The following is a 16,040-nucleotide window of genomic DNA, read 5'->3' on the forward strand; positions in this document are numbered from 1 at the left end:
TACTGCTGATGGTGCTAAATGGGACGTGTTCAGTATCTGATCATCTGATGTTCAGTATTTTGAAAGAATAATATATTCAACGTTTGGCAACTGTTCCGTTCCTTCATTTTCTCCAGAAGTGAGGCTGAGAGTGGGAGGACTAATGATGCAGTAATTAAAGCTGGCACCAAGCTCTAACAGCACAGCAGTTTGCTGAGGAGTAACACTCAATGCCCCCTCCTTAACTCTGCAGCTGGCCCTGTGTTTGCATCTGAGGAAAAACACAACGTGCATTTTGGATGCAGCACAACAACTGATCAACAACAGCCACAACACAAATGTTTCCACGTACTATAAATACACGTCTACAGTCAGTGTTACACACTATGTTTTTCTCAAGTATGGAAGTCTTTGGAGTGCCATGTGACATATATAGGAGCTATCAAGGTATTTAATAGTGATGAAGTGCCAGTAGTGAGCGTGTATTAGTGTGTGTGTTTGTGTGTGTGTGTGTGTGTGTGTGTGCGCGTGTGTAAACTGTGTATTCCTCTTTCAGCGTACATCTTGACTTGCCTTAAATAGGAACCAGGGGGGTCAAACAGTCAAATCCTGATGTTCGTTGGGAGGGAGCTTTCTATTATGGCCTGGTAAAGTTGTTGAGAGAAACCAGACGTAGTTCTGAGTGATGGAAGAGATACTTTTGATACTGGTTGACACATGAATACGCTTTTTAATTCACCAACAATGTGTGTTTGATCAAGTCACACCTGGTATTTATAGAAGCACAACATACAGTAATACCATCCAGGTGCTCCGACCAACAGTGTGACTCCAACGGGAAAACCAAAGGGTGAGAGGTTAGAGGAAAAACATAGTCAGTACCATACCCCGCTTAATGACTTGGCCAGACCAGCTCATACTTTCTCAGGCTGGGGATACGGTGGAAAAAAAACAATGGCCTTAACTGGGAAATATTCACCCACCGACTGTATGTGGACCAGAGACAATAAGCACCCTCCATCAAAAGCTTAGGGTTAAATAAACACCCGTCCTGCTGGAACTGTGTGGCTGAGTGTGTGTGTGGACAAAAAGATAAAGGGAACTGGTGAGTGTAGAGGTCTCTGCAGGGGATAAAGGGAGTGAGAAGAGAGGAGGAGTGCGACCCAGCTGGAGAGCCTTTTTTTTCCCAGGATTTGTAAAGCAGGGGAGAAACACAGCAGATGCAAAGAATGTAGATGTGAGGAGAGATTACATTTTATGAACGCCCGCGGGCAAAAGCTTGCTGATTTACAGCAAAGTGCCCAAAATGTACGTTTTCGTCTTTGAACACGACATGTGACGCTCATCATATGGTCTTCAGATATGTGAACACTGTGTCTATGCAAGGACAGCCAAATAATCAAATTGCCACCGACAGCCTGAGGGCAGATCTCTGAGGACAGTAATGTCATTTAGTTGGTTCAAACTACCAGCCATTTCACATCTGCCATATCTAAAGCTACGCTGATGTATTGCATATGTATCTGTCTGTAGCTTCTTCACGATAAGTTTACGTCTCATGGCAGGTGAGGTAAGATGTGCGGCTCTAGTTTCAGCCACTTTGTCTTTGCTAGCTTCTTCACATTGGACATGTTCTGCAGGGTGATGGTGCTTTAAGTGTCTGAACGGTTCGTTGTTCTCAGTGTTTTCACTTACAGGTTTTTACAAATTGAGAGCATTCAGTCTTTTTCGCTCATCGTGTTTGGCGATTGTGATTGTTCGATGCATCTCATCTTTCGTTTGCTCAATGACTACATCATGCCTCTACTAGCTTTCGTGCTGAAAGTTAGATGATTGATATCCCTCTCATACCTGTAAACTGAACATAAAGCTACAACCATCAGCTGTTAGTACTAGAACCAAGGTATAAAAACCAAAATGACAAACGTCCATTTTTTAAAGGTTTTGGGGGTTTTCAGCAGGTGGGCAGGACAACTCAGGAAAGTTACCATTTTCTTCTAGTCATGCTAAACTAAACTAATCTTCAGGCTGTAGCTTCACATTTTGCTTACATGTCCAGAGTGCTATTGATTTTCTCATCTAACTCTTGGCAAGAAAGAGGATGAGCTTATTTCCCAAAGTGTCAAACCAGAATCAGAAAGCACACATCCTCCATCTGAATGAATTTAACACAGGGTCCTCCATTATCTGGTTGATATTATAGATTCAGTTGAGAGTATGCACAGGTAACTCTGCTGTTCTCTATAACCACTAGTTGCTCATGAAAACAATGAACAAAAATCTTCCACATAATGTCTCAACCTCTTTCTATGATGCATCAGAAAACAACAGCCTCTTCGATCTTCTGGTCCAACTATGATAAACATAAGTTAACAGTTTACTTATCACTGCTGTTTGCACAATAGGCAGCCAATCATTCACTGCTAGACTCTGATTTGATTTTATTGCAGTCAGTCAGATAGTTTCTGTTGCAGTGGCTGATAAACAACCAACACACTTATTGTCACAAAAAGGTTGGCACCCTTAAAATCATTTGGACAAGGAAGGAAATAATTGTAAATTTTGGACCTCGCTTTAATCAAATCAGTTTACTTTCAGCACAGCTCCATATAAGTTTCAAAGAGGACACAAGGTTCCATGAACATATTCATCAAACAACAAGATAATATCATTTCTGGAATTAATGAATTAAAAGTGAAGTGCTGCTGAGCCTAAAAATCATGAGAAAAATCTTTTTGAAAACATGTGATTTCTGTGACCAACTTACAATTTTTATGCATCACTTTTTTTTTTTTTAATCAAACCCCGCAGCTGCCTGTGATATGAACTGTCTCAGTGTAATGTGGAGCAGAGCAGGGAGGGCGGACTATCTTCATCTGTGACAGCACGGGCAGGCCGCTGCTGCTGCTGCTGCTGCTGCGAGCCACAGCTCTTTTATTCAAGAAGTTTGGCTTCTGTGGAGATAAAAGAGGTACGAGCACTTCTGCAATCATTCAGTTTGTGTGTCTCCCCGGCAGACTCCGCCGCTCAGACAAAACACAGCATGACGGAGGAAAGCCATGTCTGTGTGTTCGTGTGAGCGTGTGACTATAACAAACACAGTAAGAGGTTTAAGACTGACATCATGACAACAGATCTCACGTAGGTGACATGAATGTGGATCCCATATGAAAACATAAGAGGACAGAAGGCCTGCTGTTGCTAAGCGCGCTCTTTAAAACACACACTTTGGGTTTAAAAGTTGAAAGTGAGCCAAATTCCTGTGATAAACACTGACACAAGTTTAGATACTGCACATGAACTGCACAGAGGTTATCAGGTATAAATACCAACAGTTTCATGACACACAGTTAAAAACATAAAAACATAACCTCTTTCTGCAGACTACACAACAGTCTTGACTACAAAGTTGTTCTCAGAGAAAATCGTAGCTCTGGTTTTGTTCTTAACAAGTTAATAACATAAGCCACATGGTTGACCTCAAGCAGACAGTTTGATCAAAAGTAAAAGTGAGAACTAAGCGAGAAGCTGTAAACTTTCCAACCACATCAAAATGTGAATAGAGGAAAAATGTTATGATTACAAAGAACACAATGCCTATACACAATGACTTGAGCAACAAGTTCAAAAAGAGGTTCCAGTCTCAGTGTGCTGGTATCAATAGTTTTGATTTCACAGCATACCAGAGATGAGGCGCTGTGATGCTACAGAGATTCCCCCGACCTACGAATCATATTCTCCAGACGTGAAAGAACATGCTTGTTTGGTACAAGCCCCAACAAAAATCACTCAATCAATCACCATTTTTATGTGTCTTTCAGTGAAAACGAAATGCAAAAATGACCATGCCAACTGAAATCGCGACTCGCAATATCTGCTAACAGCGCTAGAGGAGACTAATACAATACATATTTTTTCAATATTTATAGATTCCTTTAAACAATGCTTTAAAGAGTCATTTCATCCAAATCACAAAATAAAAAAACATATTTTCTTATTTACCACAAGATTGCCATGCAGATAGTTGTTTTTAAGAGATTTTAAAATATCTACCTTTGAAACTTTCATCTTCATTGTTGTGGGGCAGCAGCAGCTATCTCTGAGGCAGCTATCTCAAATCCTCAGCAAATAAAAACACAGCTGTCTGTTGTCTAGATACAACTACAGTGCAGTGTGATTTCTTTTTTTGTGATTTGGGTGAACTGAGCCCTTAAGGTTAATATCAAATTTACCGCATGCTTACGACAGTGTGGTGTGATACTGAAAAATATCTGTCCAAACCTCAGAGCCAAAAGCAAAAACTATGCTACACTAACAGCAGAAGGCCATGATAGCTCAGCTGTATATTAATATTATTGTATATAGACCTTTAATGAGAACCATCTTTAAGACTAACCCTCTTTTACATTCTACCCAATTACTTAAAAATGGCACAAGAGGCAAGAATGTATGACCAGGAAATATTGTGAAAATATTCACTACATATACGCCTCACATACTCAAACACAAAGCATGAATGACTTAACAGCCAGACATGTCTGGACATGGAGGTGCAGCTTAGGAAATCCAGTGTGTATTCTGGCTGCCAACAGAGACATGGAGACCTCCTTCAGGTAACTCCTCTCTGCTTATCAACTCGGGCTGCAACTAATAATTATTTTCATTACTGATCAATGTGATTATTTTGTAGATAAATCAATTACTTGTTTTGTCTGTAAAGGATCCATAAGTATAAAAAAAAAATCTCAACATTATTCCGCACAGCCCAAACTGATATCTTCGTTTCGACCGAGTGACAGTCCAAGATATCCAGTTTACTTTCATGTATGCCAAAGAAAAAACATCACATCCTCATTTGAGAAGCTGGAACCAGTTCATTTTGGGGCATTTTTAATTAGAAAAAAATGACTAAAACAGGCAGGTGTTCAGAACAGGCGTTCAGCAGATGGCTGTGGGTCTCGCATGTTACCACCTAATCAGCCCTAAATGTCTCCATTCTGTTCTTAACCAGGTTATTCAACCAGTAACCTGGTTTTGTGTTAATACACACACAGTAAATGTCATAAATGGGTTAGAATAACCCAGTTAAAGCCAATTTACTCCTATATTTACTCCTGTTGCCTCGGAAACTTTTGACCCTGTCTGTGGTTGTCAGTGTGTGTTACAATCAGACTCACACCACACAACATTTTGATGTCAACAAAAAGTAGCAGCAGGCAGTGCAAATCAAATAATACACCTAGTAATTAGTTTAAAGGCGTTAAACGTCTCCTGTCTTCTGCGTGCGACTTTAATGAACCTTGCTAATTACTATGGCTGCAGTGCAACAGTCGCCAGAGGTAACGATTACCTCTTGTGCTGAAAGGAAAGATCCAAGGTCACTAAAATGTTTCAGATAAAACAGTTCCAGTGCAAAATGCAGAACATGAGCGAACACCAGCAGAAACTCAATTCTTGCATATTGCATTTGTTCCCTTGTCCTTCTGTATGTGGGGTTTTATGGGGACTGAGCCTGCACTGCTGTCTCTTCAGGGAATCTTATGAATGAGTCCCAGGCCTAATCAGCGGGACGGGTGGGGGTGTCCCTCTCAGGCTTTCCCATCCCGGATAATTATGGTTCTTGGAGTGAACCCAAGCTTCCTTCAGTCCGCGTCGACACTCCCACCCTTATCCCAGTTCCTTATCTGGGTCCAATGGGGCCAGGCTATTCATTGTCCGGCTCTGCTCACACACACATTATCAAATCCTCCTGAGCGGGGTCAATGAACTCTTGAAAAAGTTGACTGTGTTGACCTGTTGTAAAGTCACTTTCTCTTATTAGGTATTACTGAGCATTGGTGTGTGTGTGTGTATGTCTGTGGATTCACATACATGTCTGTGAACTGGCCGTTTCCCCTGAGAGATCCCCACTATAAACCCTCCTGTCTGGTTCAGTGACTGACTGCTTATTTTGCCTGCTAAGATCAACAGCTCAGGCCAGCTGTGGCGACATGATTATCTCCACACCTCTGCTGTTTGAGTCTGAACGGACTCTTCTGTTCTGGGGCACAGTGACCTGACTCAGCACCTGCAAGATACAGCTCAGAAAATACATCCCGATAAGCTCTGTGTACTAAGATGATGAATACAAACAGGAGGTACAAGGATACAGTGATGTTCCACCTTCAATACTTCACTGCCATGTGTCAGATGCCAGGAATGAAACAACTGCTTTAGGACACAAACTGAGTGCGAACATCTGCTCTGATTTTAACACGATATCTGCTCGTTCTTACTGAGGGAACTCTGTAACATCCTGATTTGGGTTAGAGATGAATGACATGGAGCATCTACAATACGACCACAGTTCTGCATAAATCAACAGCTCAAAAACAGCAACATGTCAGACGTCTGATGTGAGGCAGCGTCAGACATCCATGAGTCTGAAAGTAACCTGGTTAGAAAGAGGGGTGGAGCCAAGAGGCCTGTGCATTTGATAATGCCAAGAACCATCACGCATATTCAATGTCGGATTGAAAACTAGGCGACCTGAGTACTGTGGTTTGTTTTTGAAGCATCACATTAAAACTTCACCATAAACTCAGACCTATTAAAACATATTAACACCACAGTAAAATTCACCCACATGTCCATGTAACATATGTGCTTCCTGTAGCTCAGTGATGTAGAGACCACTGGCAGGGCTAGCCGGTTAACTTCTCTATCTGGCGAGCTAACCGCTAACACACTAGCCAGCCAGGAACATGTTAGCGCTGGTCAGTCGCAACACATCTCTTAACTTCTATTTTCTCTGTACTAGATCTGGCATTTTGTTGTCAGGACTGTACCTTATTTCATTCAATAAGTACTTACTGAAGAGTCGAAAAGTTTATTCAAAAGACTCAGTTGCGAGCTTATTTTGTACACCTAGCTAAAACTAATGCAGTCTGAGACAGATAAGTTACAATCATGCAGGTTATAATGTTTCATTTTGTTGAAACAGTTGTAGGATTTTTGTTTGTTTGTTTGGTTGGTTTTTGGGGATGCAGTTTGTACCAACATTTACATAAATAGGGTGGACAAAATAACAGAAACACCTCTCAGTATAATGCAATACAGTTCAACAGGGCCACACACACTGCCACCTTTTGAACAGAAAATGAAACATCAGAACCTTCATGAAGGAAGAGTTTACTGCAGAGCTGTTGCATTAGACTGAATCAGTTTTAGCTGAGTGCATCTAATAACTGGAAACTAAGTGTCTCTGTGCCACTGACTCCTGTCTCATAACTGTCTGCAAACCACGCCTCTCTTGTGGAGCAGTTTATACTCTGACAGAGGAATGCTAAATAAAACTGGAGGATGCAGAACAGCTAATAAGCTACAATAGCTTCCCCATTGAGGACGCTCTTTTCCCTTCAAAGGTCAGTGAGATCAAAACGGCTTGCGACCGCAGCGATGGTGTGAATATGCATCTCACACTTACCTAAAGTCGAGTTGAAAAATGTGTAATTCCCACCCCCACCCCCATCCCCACCCCATTTGAAAATGTATTTGGAGAATTCTTATAACCACCACTCAGAATGATTTAATTTGGATCTTTTCTCCAAATTAATCCAGATCCAACACTAATAAAGAAGGAACAAAATGGCCATTGCAAAATAGTTGGTCATAGAAGTGATGACTTCAAATGACAATAAACTATTACTCTTTTATATTGATATATAATATATTTTGTGGAAGAGACCTTGTTGACTGATGTCCAGCTGTCACAGGCTGTAACAAGGCAGTAAGCCTGGCATACATTCCATCATGGCAGCCACCCAGAACTGAGTGATGCAGACAATGGGTCTTACCTCTCGAAACAGGAAAAAAATTATCCTAATGCCCTCAACTTTCACCCCTTGTGACAGGATGGAGTGGTTGTGGGAGGCTGGACTCTGTGCAGAGTGGCGTACAGCTGCAGGGGTTTCCTTAAAGACTTCAACATCATCTTACAACATCAAAGAGCAACATCCCTCTACTTCCAAAATGAGTTATAATGCATATTATTACACGTCATACATACGCAAAACATAAAATACACATTGCAACATATCACAATATCCACACCACATTCATGAAATCCTTCTTACATTAGACCCTCTTAAAAGCCTTTATTCTGCCTCGCCGTTCTGTTTAAAAGGTACAAACACATTATGGGAAAGAATCGTTGTTCTGTCTTTAAGCCTACAGTGGAGGTAGTCTCCGAGCCGGATCAAAGTCTGTGTAAAAGGGAGAGCTAGCATGGCAGGACAGATGCAGACGCTGTTGTTTTACATGTCACGCTGGCATGTTATCTAAAAAAAATTAAAAAATTACACACGGGGCGGCGTTATGCTCTAAAACCACTTGCTAAAGCTTATGGATCTAACACATAAAGTGTGATACAAGGTGCAAATAATTCTGCAATACCATTGAATTTCTACCAGCTACGATTTTCTTACCATCTTCAATGATAAGTATGTTTATTCAATACTTCTAAAATTATATATTGAAGCAATAATAAAGAATTTGTGGTGATACATATATAAATATAAAAATTTAACATTTTGGTAACAGTTTTAATATGAATTTAAATACTTCAATAAGACATTACATTGGTGTAATTTTAATTGTAAAATACCACCAGATACTGTGAATTCATTATAATGAATAATATACTGTATAATTGCCTCTACAGGATGCTGCATACCGGTGAGGAATATGCTGCACTTAAAACTTTTCATTGCCTGCTGGTGGCAACTCTCAGCTCTTTCCAACATCTTCCCCTTTTGAAATTCTAAGTCCGTGTTATGACAGGATGGAGGAGGGCAGAGCAGGGAGAACACCAAAATAGCATCATCTGATCTTTCTTTCATAAACTTTTCCACTCCTGCAGCAACACACTGGAACAGACTTTGGCAAAGGAAGAAACAGAAAATCAAGCTGTCAGATGAAGTATTTAGTCACAGTCTCTGCTGCTGAGCCTCTCCTCATAAAACTTGAGCTAAAACATGAGGAGACGGACACAGAGTGAGGACATGACATTAAGAATGAACCATTTTCACATTGTTAACATCCTCCATTTCAGCCTTATCAACACAGCATCACTTGTGGGATCACACATTTGAGCTACTATTGCCAACACTATAAATACACACCCTGAATGCTCAATTACATTATTCAGTTAGGGAATTCACTACCATCAGCCATGTGACTAAAGGCTAAATATAGCTTGCAGGGTCTATGCTGCCTGCAGTAACATCTTCACAAGGAAAATAGTGTTTTACTGCTAATGAGATGCAGAGGGATAAGCCTGCTACACTTCCCAACCACACAAACTTACACTGTATAATAGCCACTGATAACAAACTGCAAACAGAAGAATTTAAGGAAACACTCAGGTATTTTTTCCTGCTCTGTTCTATCTTTAGTGGTGTAAATATGCCAGCTCAGTGGGGTCCGGGCTGTGACAGCCTGAGCTAATGAGCTGTCAATGGACAGGAGAGGGAGAAACGGAAAGAAGCGAGAGAGAGGTATTATGAAAAATAAGTTGGAAGGCCGGACCAACAAGAGGGGGTATTCATAGTAATCCATTGCATCACAGTGTGGTCATCTTGGCTTGGCAAACAAGAGGTGTATGTAATCAAAAACAGAGTGGTTGTAATCAAATGAAAACCACAGCCTGAGACCAGCGTTTACTGCAACAGGAGCACTTGAGGACAAAGTAGAAACCATCATTAGGATAATACGAACACAGAGGAGTCTACCCACAAACCTTTCACAAGCAGAGCAACACATGAGCCTAAATCCTCAGCAAGAAAAAAACAAAAGCAAGCCGGATAGTTGGCATCTGTTTGTCCAATTTTAATCATTTGGCTTAATGCAACTGAGCGTTCCACTGGAAAGTCTCCAGAAGTCATGATACAATCGCTCGATTACTGTCACCGGGCCAGATCCAGTTACCACCAGAGATCACATAATGGACAAGGACACTCAAATCACACCTATAGTTTATTTTCTCTGGACTGAACCACAGCGGAAAAGTTGACTTTGTTACTTTCGTGTGGGTTCATTTAGGTTCAAGCCCAAGGCCTGTAAACATAACTGACAGAGGTGAGTGGTGAGAGAAGTTAAATCAACTGGATTCCAGTCCCTGCAACTTAGGTGAAGCATGATGGACACATTTGTGTAGGCTTGTCTGTAATGAACATGAATTATAGGCAGCAGCTTGCATTCAGCACTTGAGCAAGGTTTCTCAAGCATGAATTTCAAGGTCCACACTTTTCATTATGGACTTGTTTCCTTTTACTGCTTATAGAGTTATAACTCCGTCCTATCTCAAAACAAAACCTGCGCCTCAGGCGTCATGGTGCGGTTATTTGGTGACACCCAAATCCAGTCAGCACGGTGTCCAACCTATTTAAACAAACCTTTACTAAAAGGAAAACACTCCACTCATAACATGTTTTATGTGAACCGGCCCACATATTGGTATGAGTTTCCAACCTGGGTCCAACTCAACTGTGACTTTAACTAATGGAATGACAGCACTCCATCATCAACTTCTGTCTGGTCTTCATGTTGGTGCAACAGGCCGGGTGCAGCAAAAAACTAACTGATTCACACACTGTGATGCCTTTATTCAATAATTCATTATTCTTAAGCCTATTTTCACTGTCGTAGCCATAAGTGGGCTTGGCAGTGTCAGTTTACAGTTGCTGGGTTAATAGTTTACATGTATGCTGAACTGTATATTACAGGGTGACTTCGGATCAGGAATCCAGTCGGACCCGTGGGAGTCATGCAGCGTCTTCCCACTGTGTGTTTAGCATGGGAACAGACTATAAAACCAAGACTGGGGAGTAGAGATGCTGTATAATGTATTTTATAGCTGCATCATCGTCCAACATTAGTTTAATATGCGCAAGCTCAACATGTATCATTATTTGCTGCAGATAACTTAAGAAATGTATTGCATGGGAAGCCCTTTTTGAACTAGAAGTACTGTCTAGCAAAAGCTGAAAACAGTTCAGTGAAACAGGGTGGGGACTAAAAGTGATGTGTTCAGGTCACAAATGAATGGAAATAAATAAGTTAGAACCAGTGTGTATGGTGATTGACATGTATAAGACTGGTCCCCTTGTTGTCTTACAGGTGCATCTGAGTGGCTGTGTGCCCCTCTGTTTAATCAGGTTGGCCTTAAAAACTGAACCCTGCTTTGCTCGGACTGACTGGTGAACTTACTGCAAAAGTAAAGGAGCAAACAGTCAATCTAGCTGTCAGATTGTGGGGGACTTTGTCTTAGAGTCACAAAGTGAGCATATGAAAGTCATCAAAAAAAGCAAATAAAGGTTAACTCTTGATGGCCGTTTTAAACACAGGAGAAACTGGTGTTTGCTGCCATAATTAGATCCACTGAGGATGGCTCAGAGTGCCAACAATGGAAAATGACTTCAGCTTGAGGATGATTGTTTGTCTTTTGCTGTAGATGTTGTTCAAACAGTAACTGAGAACTGGAGTCAGAGAAAATTCAAATGGCCTAAACGGCACAACGAGACACACATTTTAACATCAAGGTTTTGGTTTTAACTGATGTTAAAAAGGGAAGAGACAAACCACTTAAAAAATCCTAAACAGAATATCCTGTGACGCCAAAGATGGTAGATGTCTGACACATGTCCAAGCCGTCCCCCAAAACACCTAATGGTCTGCTTTATAACAGCCGATATCAAGCCAATCGTGTTGTAGCAAGTGACAGTTGATATTGTGAAACCTTGCGTGTGCGTAGTAGAAACATAAGATGTGGATATGAGGCGTTTTAAAATGTATTTTGGTGCAAAGTCACCAAACTTTTTAAGCTGTTTACAAAGTTACGGCCCTCTCCCCATTCATTTAGATACGTGCCTGGTCCTGTTAGCCCAAGATATCTGCACGAGGCCATTGCCAAGCTGGCTGCCGAGTGGCGAGACTTGCCTTTAATGACTTCGGTTTTTCTATTACCATACACAGGCCACATGAGCGCATACTGAAAACAGCTCGATTGATTACAGATTATTTACCATATGAATAAGTAACGGTGTGAGGGAAGAAATACAGACAAAATATTAAGACAAGCATGGACATTGAGCAGTCAGACAGGATCTCGGACCAACGGCACTGTGTGACTTAATAGCTTATACGATAATAATAGTTAATGGTAGGATGATTAAAACTGCTCTATAAGTAGCTTTAGCTACTGGGGCTTATTCCATGATCTATTTGTAGTTTCTTCATCACTTTACACAAAGAAATTACAACTTCAATCAACCTTTGAATGTGATATTTGCTAAAACTAAGGGATGGGACAAACAATCAATCGAACAGCATTTGCAATACCTTTGCTTCACTGGTTTTATAAAGGGTAAGGGACTGTTCTTTGCAGTAATTTACTATTTTAAGCTTGAACTTAAACTGCGCAGACCCTGATCCTGCAACATACGATTTGATAATCATCAGGCTTTATAAAGTTGGAGGTATATTCTCACATCATCTCATACATCTTGATTTCTAGAGGACAATATGTTTTTTGAAACTTTCAGCATTAAAGCAAGCCTGTGTAACTTTGCTGGCAGCACTGCTACAGTTGGTAATTAATGCTTTAAGTCAATAAAGCTGAATCAGTGTTGTCAATTACACAGCAGAATTTATCTAAATTTTTTTCTTAGCTAACATTAACCACTATAAGCTTCCATAATACCAGACAAAGTAAGGCCGTAACATCCTGAGTGTACTGAATTGAGTGAGGGTGTCTTTTATTTCTCATGGATTCAACTTTTCATTTGTAAACTAATGAATGTGCTAATTCTGCTTTCAAGATTGTTTACATTTGTAATGAGCGTAAACACAGAAGTACGCAGCCATGTAATTGGAGTTGCAATGAGCGAAGGAAAGTTTCAAAAAGCATATTGTCCTCTAGAAATCAAGATGTATGAGATGATGTGAGAATATACCTCCAACTTTATAAAGCCTGATGATTATCAAATCGTATGTTGCAGGATCAGGGTCAGGCTATGCCGCCATAACAGGCAATCTTCTCATCTACAACAGACCTAATAGTGGAAGCAGTCGACAAAGACTTTATTCAACACATATGTATGCATCATAAGGGTGCCAAGACACTGCAGACTAAAAATAGCCTCATATATGACCAACACACCCACTCATAGAAGGAAACATGCTCTTATGTGCATTTGGCTCTGTCTGTTAGGAGTCTGGTGGAGAAAAAAAAATCCACAAAACACCCAAAGTGTGGTGCTTGTAAGAGACGGGCTATTTATAGGCTTACTCCAGTGAGGGAGACCGCTCTTCCCTCATGTTTTGGATCAGCACTTCACACGGGTGAGAGGAGGGAGGAAGAGGGGGACTCTCTATTGACACAACACCGAAACTGACACAAAGTGTTTGTGCTTGAAGCACTTAATTGGAACAGTTATACTTTCCACTACAATTTAGTGCCATTAGGTACCAAGCTGCAGCCTTACATAGAAAGAGGTAAGAGTCCAAATGCATGATAACAGCCACAGATATCATTCAATAACCTGCACAGACACTCCTTAGGAGGCCCGGCACACCTATTTTTACACAGAGCACGATGCTTTTTGCTTTCTTCAGCTGAGCAAGAAAGTGGCTTTATCTAAAGTAAGTATTTGAATGCTGTTTGTACTCATAATGATGCAAATAGGTTGTCTAAGAGTCTATAATCTCAATTGGCATTGGTGTTATCCATAAAACTGTCTACTTTTGGAAACACCCTACCTCTACTGCAGGGCAGACCTGAGGTGAATGAAGAAAAATAACTAAATGATGTAAAACATCAGCTATCACATGGTATGTTACTAAAAAAAGAAACAACATCAGCAGCTGCACCACTATACATAAAAATACTCCTTTTGGTAATCACCACAAGGTAAGTGACCACCAATATGAGTCAACTTTCATATGGTTTGTGCTTCCTAAGAAACAAATCCCGTATGACTTACATAAGTTTGGTTTTATTTGATGCATTCAAGCATTTTCACATCAGCCATCTCTGACTACCTGAAGTTAGATGTTGGACTATAGAAAACAACCATTAACTAGCTACAGATTGTGATCAGTTCTGACATCTTGACATTGTCATTCAAACAGAGCAGGCAACACATATGAAAGGAAAAGTGGGTCACCACATATGTAGAACACATAACCCTTAACACATAGAGAAACCATGTGTCTTTATGGTTATGAGAGGCCCATGTGTTTATGCGTGAGAGTATAGGTGTTAAGGCTACAGCACGCGACTTGACACACAGGAGTCGTGACCAGCTGTGACGTTAAATAGCACAACATGAAGATGAAGTTGACTGAGTGAAAAAGAAAACACATATGTGTGCGAACAGGCAGCACTGACAGACAGTGTGTATCAGTGGAGAAACTCACATCCTCGAACAGGGATCCAACGTTGGCTGTCACCAGCAGTATTCCTGTGCCTTGCGCTGCTGTCAGCTTCCCTGCCATAATTCTCTCTCGCAGGTAGGTCGGGGACTTGTACAGCGGACTTTGTAGGTAAGATGCAGTAACAAAAAAACAAACAGAAGCCGGCGAATGTCTGACGAAACTGGTTAAAACGCTGAGAATTTGCGACTGAAGCCGGGGTTGAGGCGGCTCGGCTGGAGCATATTTTTTCAGCAGTGGCCGTGCATCTACCAGGAGTTGCTTTGCAGTAGAAGGTCCGTTGGCGGCGGCGGTTAGCGTGTTGCTTCTCGTGCTACTTTTTCACCTTCAGAGCCATCGTAAAAGTTTCCGTTTTAATCCACGGCGATTGCCTGAGGGCTCTGGTTCATTTCAGTTACGAGTGTTTGCCTAGCTTTTGAGCAGTGTAAAAGTCTCCCTCCTAAAGCAGGACTCGCTGCCAGGACCATTGCCTTCACTGTTTAGAGAGGATAGGCTGGAGCCCTTCGCTGCTCTGACGTCACCGTGCCAATGGAAACACGGGGCTGTCTTAAAGGGCCAGCGCACCGTAAACACAACAGCTCTGCCTCTATCCGCACGGAGTCCATTATCGGACACAACTGGGCTACCCCAGAGTGAGTGTTTGTCTATTCCAGCTTGTCCGCCGATATTCATCCATCGACATAACAGTATCTCGAGTTTCTTTTAAAATCTTGTAACTGTCTTTTGTCTTACGAAATGTATTTCCATTATTCATGTCATGGACAATATTACATTTATCACAATTAAATTCACTTGTTTAAGCCATGAACTGATTGATGACTGCTTTGCATGGAAATATTGCAAAGCAAAAGTGGTTTCACTGAACAGTTTCAAGACATAACAACAACAATGTAAATTCCTTATCATCGTATTCTGCTGGCCCACTGGCTATGACAGTATGTCAGTTTAACCACTGATATTAGGCTACTGTTTTTTCAAGTGGGTAGACATGAAGCTTCCCCCACTACTACTGAGGTGTTTGAATGAGTTCAGACATGTCAATCTAGTCACAAAGCATGAACCAGGTTTAATTAGGTTGTAAGACAAGTTTAGTGGCAGAGTCACTTATGCTTATCTACAGTTTATCGTTAAGGATGTTTCTTGTTTTGCTATTTTGCTTTTCTTTATTGTATAATTCACTGTGAAGAAAATCATGAAAGATTTGGCAGAGAGACTGAGGATATGGGAGCTGTCCTTAATTGGATTGTTATCTGTAGTGTTTTGAGCTGATATCTCAACAGAGTATGCATGTGACAAGGAATATAATTAAAAACAATACGGACACATTCATCGCTGTTGAGAGAGATGGATATACTTCATCCGTGGCACTGATTTCAACTGAACAGGTAATAGCTGCCATCTCCCAATTAACAATGCTAATCAAGTCTGTTTGAATTTTTAAAGTTTTTCAACACTGACCACAGTCTCAAAAAATAAGCCCAAAACACACAAATAAGCTCAGTCAAACACTGTCATGCCATGTGGATTATGACAGTGTACAGAAAGTTACAGATTTTACCTTTAAAGTTGCAGTGAGAGATTTTTGACCA

The 16,040-nt window shown here is 40.9% G+C and overlaps 1 protein-coding gene across 3 annotated transcripts in view; it reads right to left on the bottom strand.

Annotated features, from left to right (window-relative positions):
* Nucleotides 1-14,903, bottom strand: part of inpp5a (inositol polyphosphate-5-phosphatase A) — a 137,726-nt gene extending 122,823 nt beyond the window's left edge. For 2 of the 3 annotated variants that reach the window (XM_022743827.1, XM_022743828.1), the window contains exon 1: nucleotides 14,437-14,903. In XM_022743827.1, the coding sequence (XP_022599548.1) occupies nucleotides 14,437-14,514 (78 nt within the window). In that variant the 5' untranslated portion in view covers nucleotides 14,515-14,903. Of the gene's footprint in view, nucleotides 1-4,032; nucleotides 4,056-14,436 lie in introns of those variants that run through there. The other variant, XM_022743829.1, reaches the window with a different exon arrangement.
* Nucleotides 14,904-16,040: the final 1,137 nt, after the last annotated feature.

This window comes from Seriola dumerili, unplaced genomic scaffold (genome assembly GCF_002260705.1).
Source record: "Seriola dumerili isolate Sdu_G_001 unplaced genomic scaffold, Sdu_1.0 BDQW01000073.1, whole genome shotgun sequence".
NCBI classification, from domain to species: domain Eukaryota; kingdom Metazoa; phylum Chordata; class Actinopteri; order Carangiformes; family Carangidae; genus Seriola; species Seriola dumerili.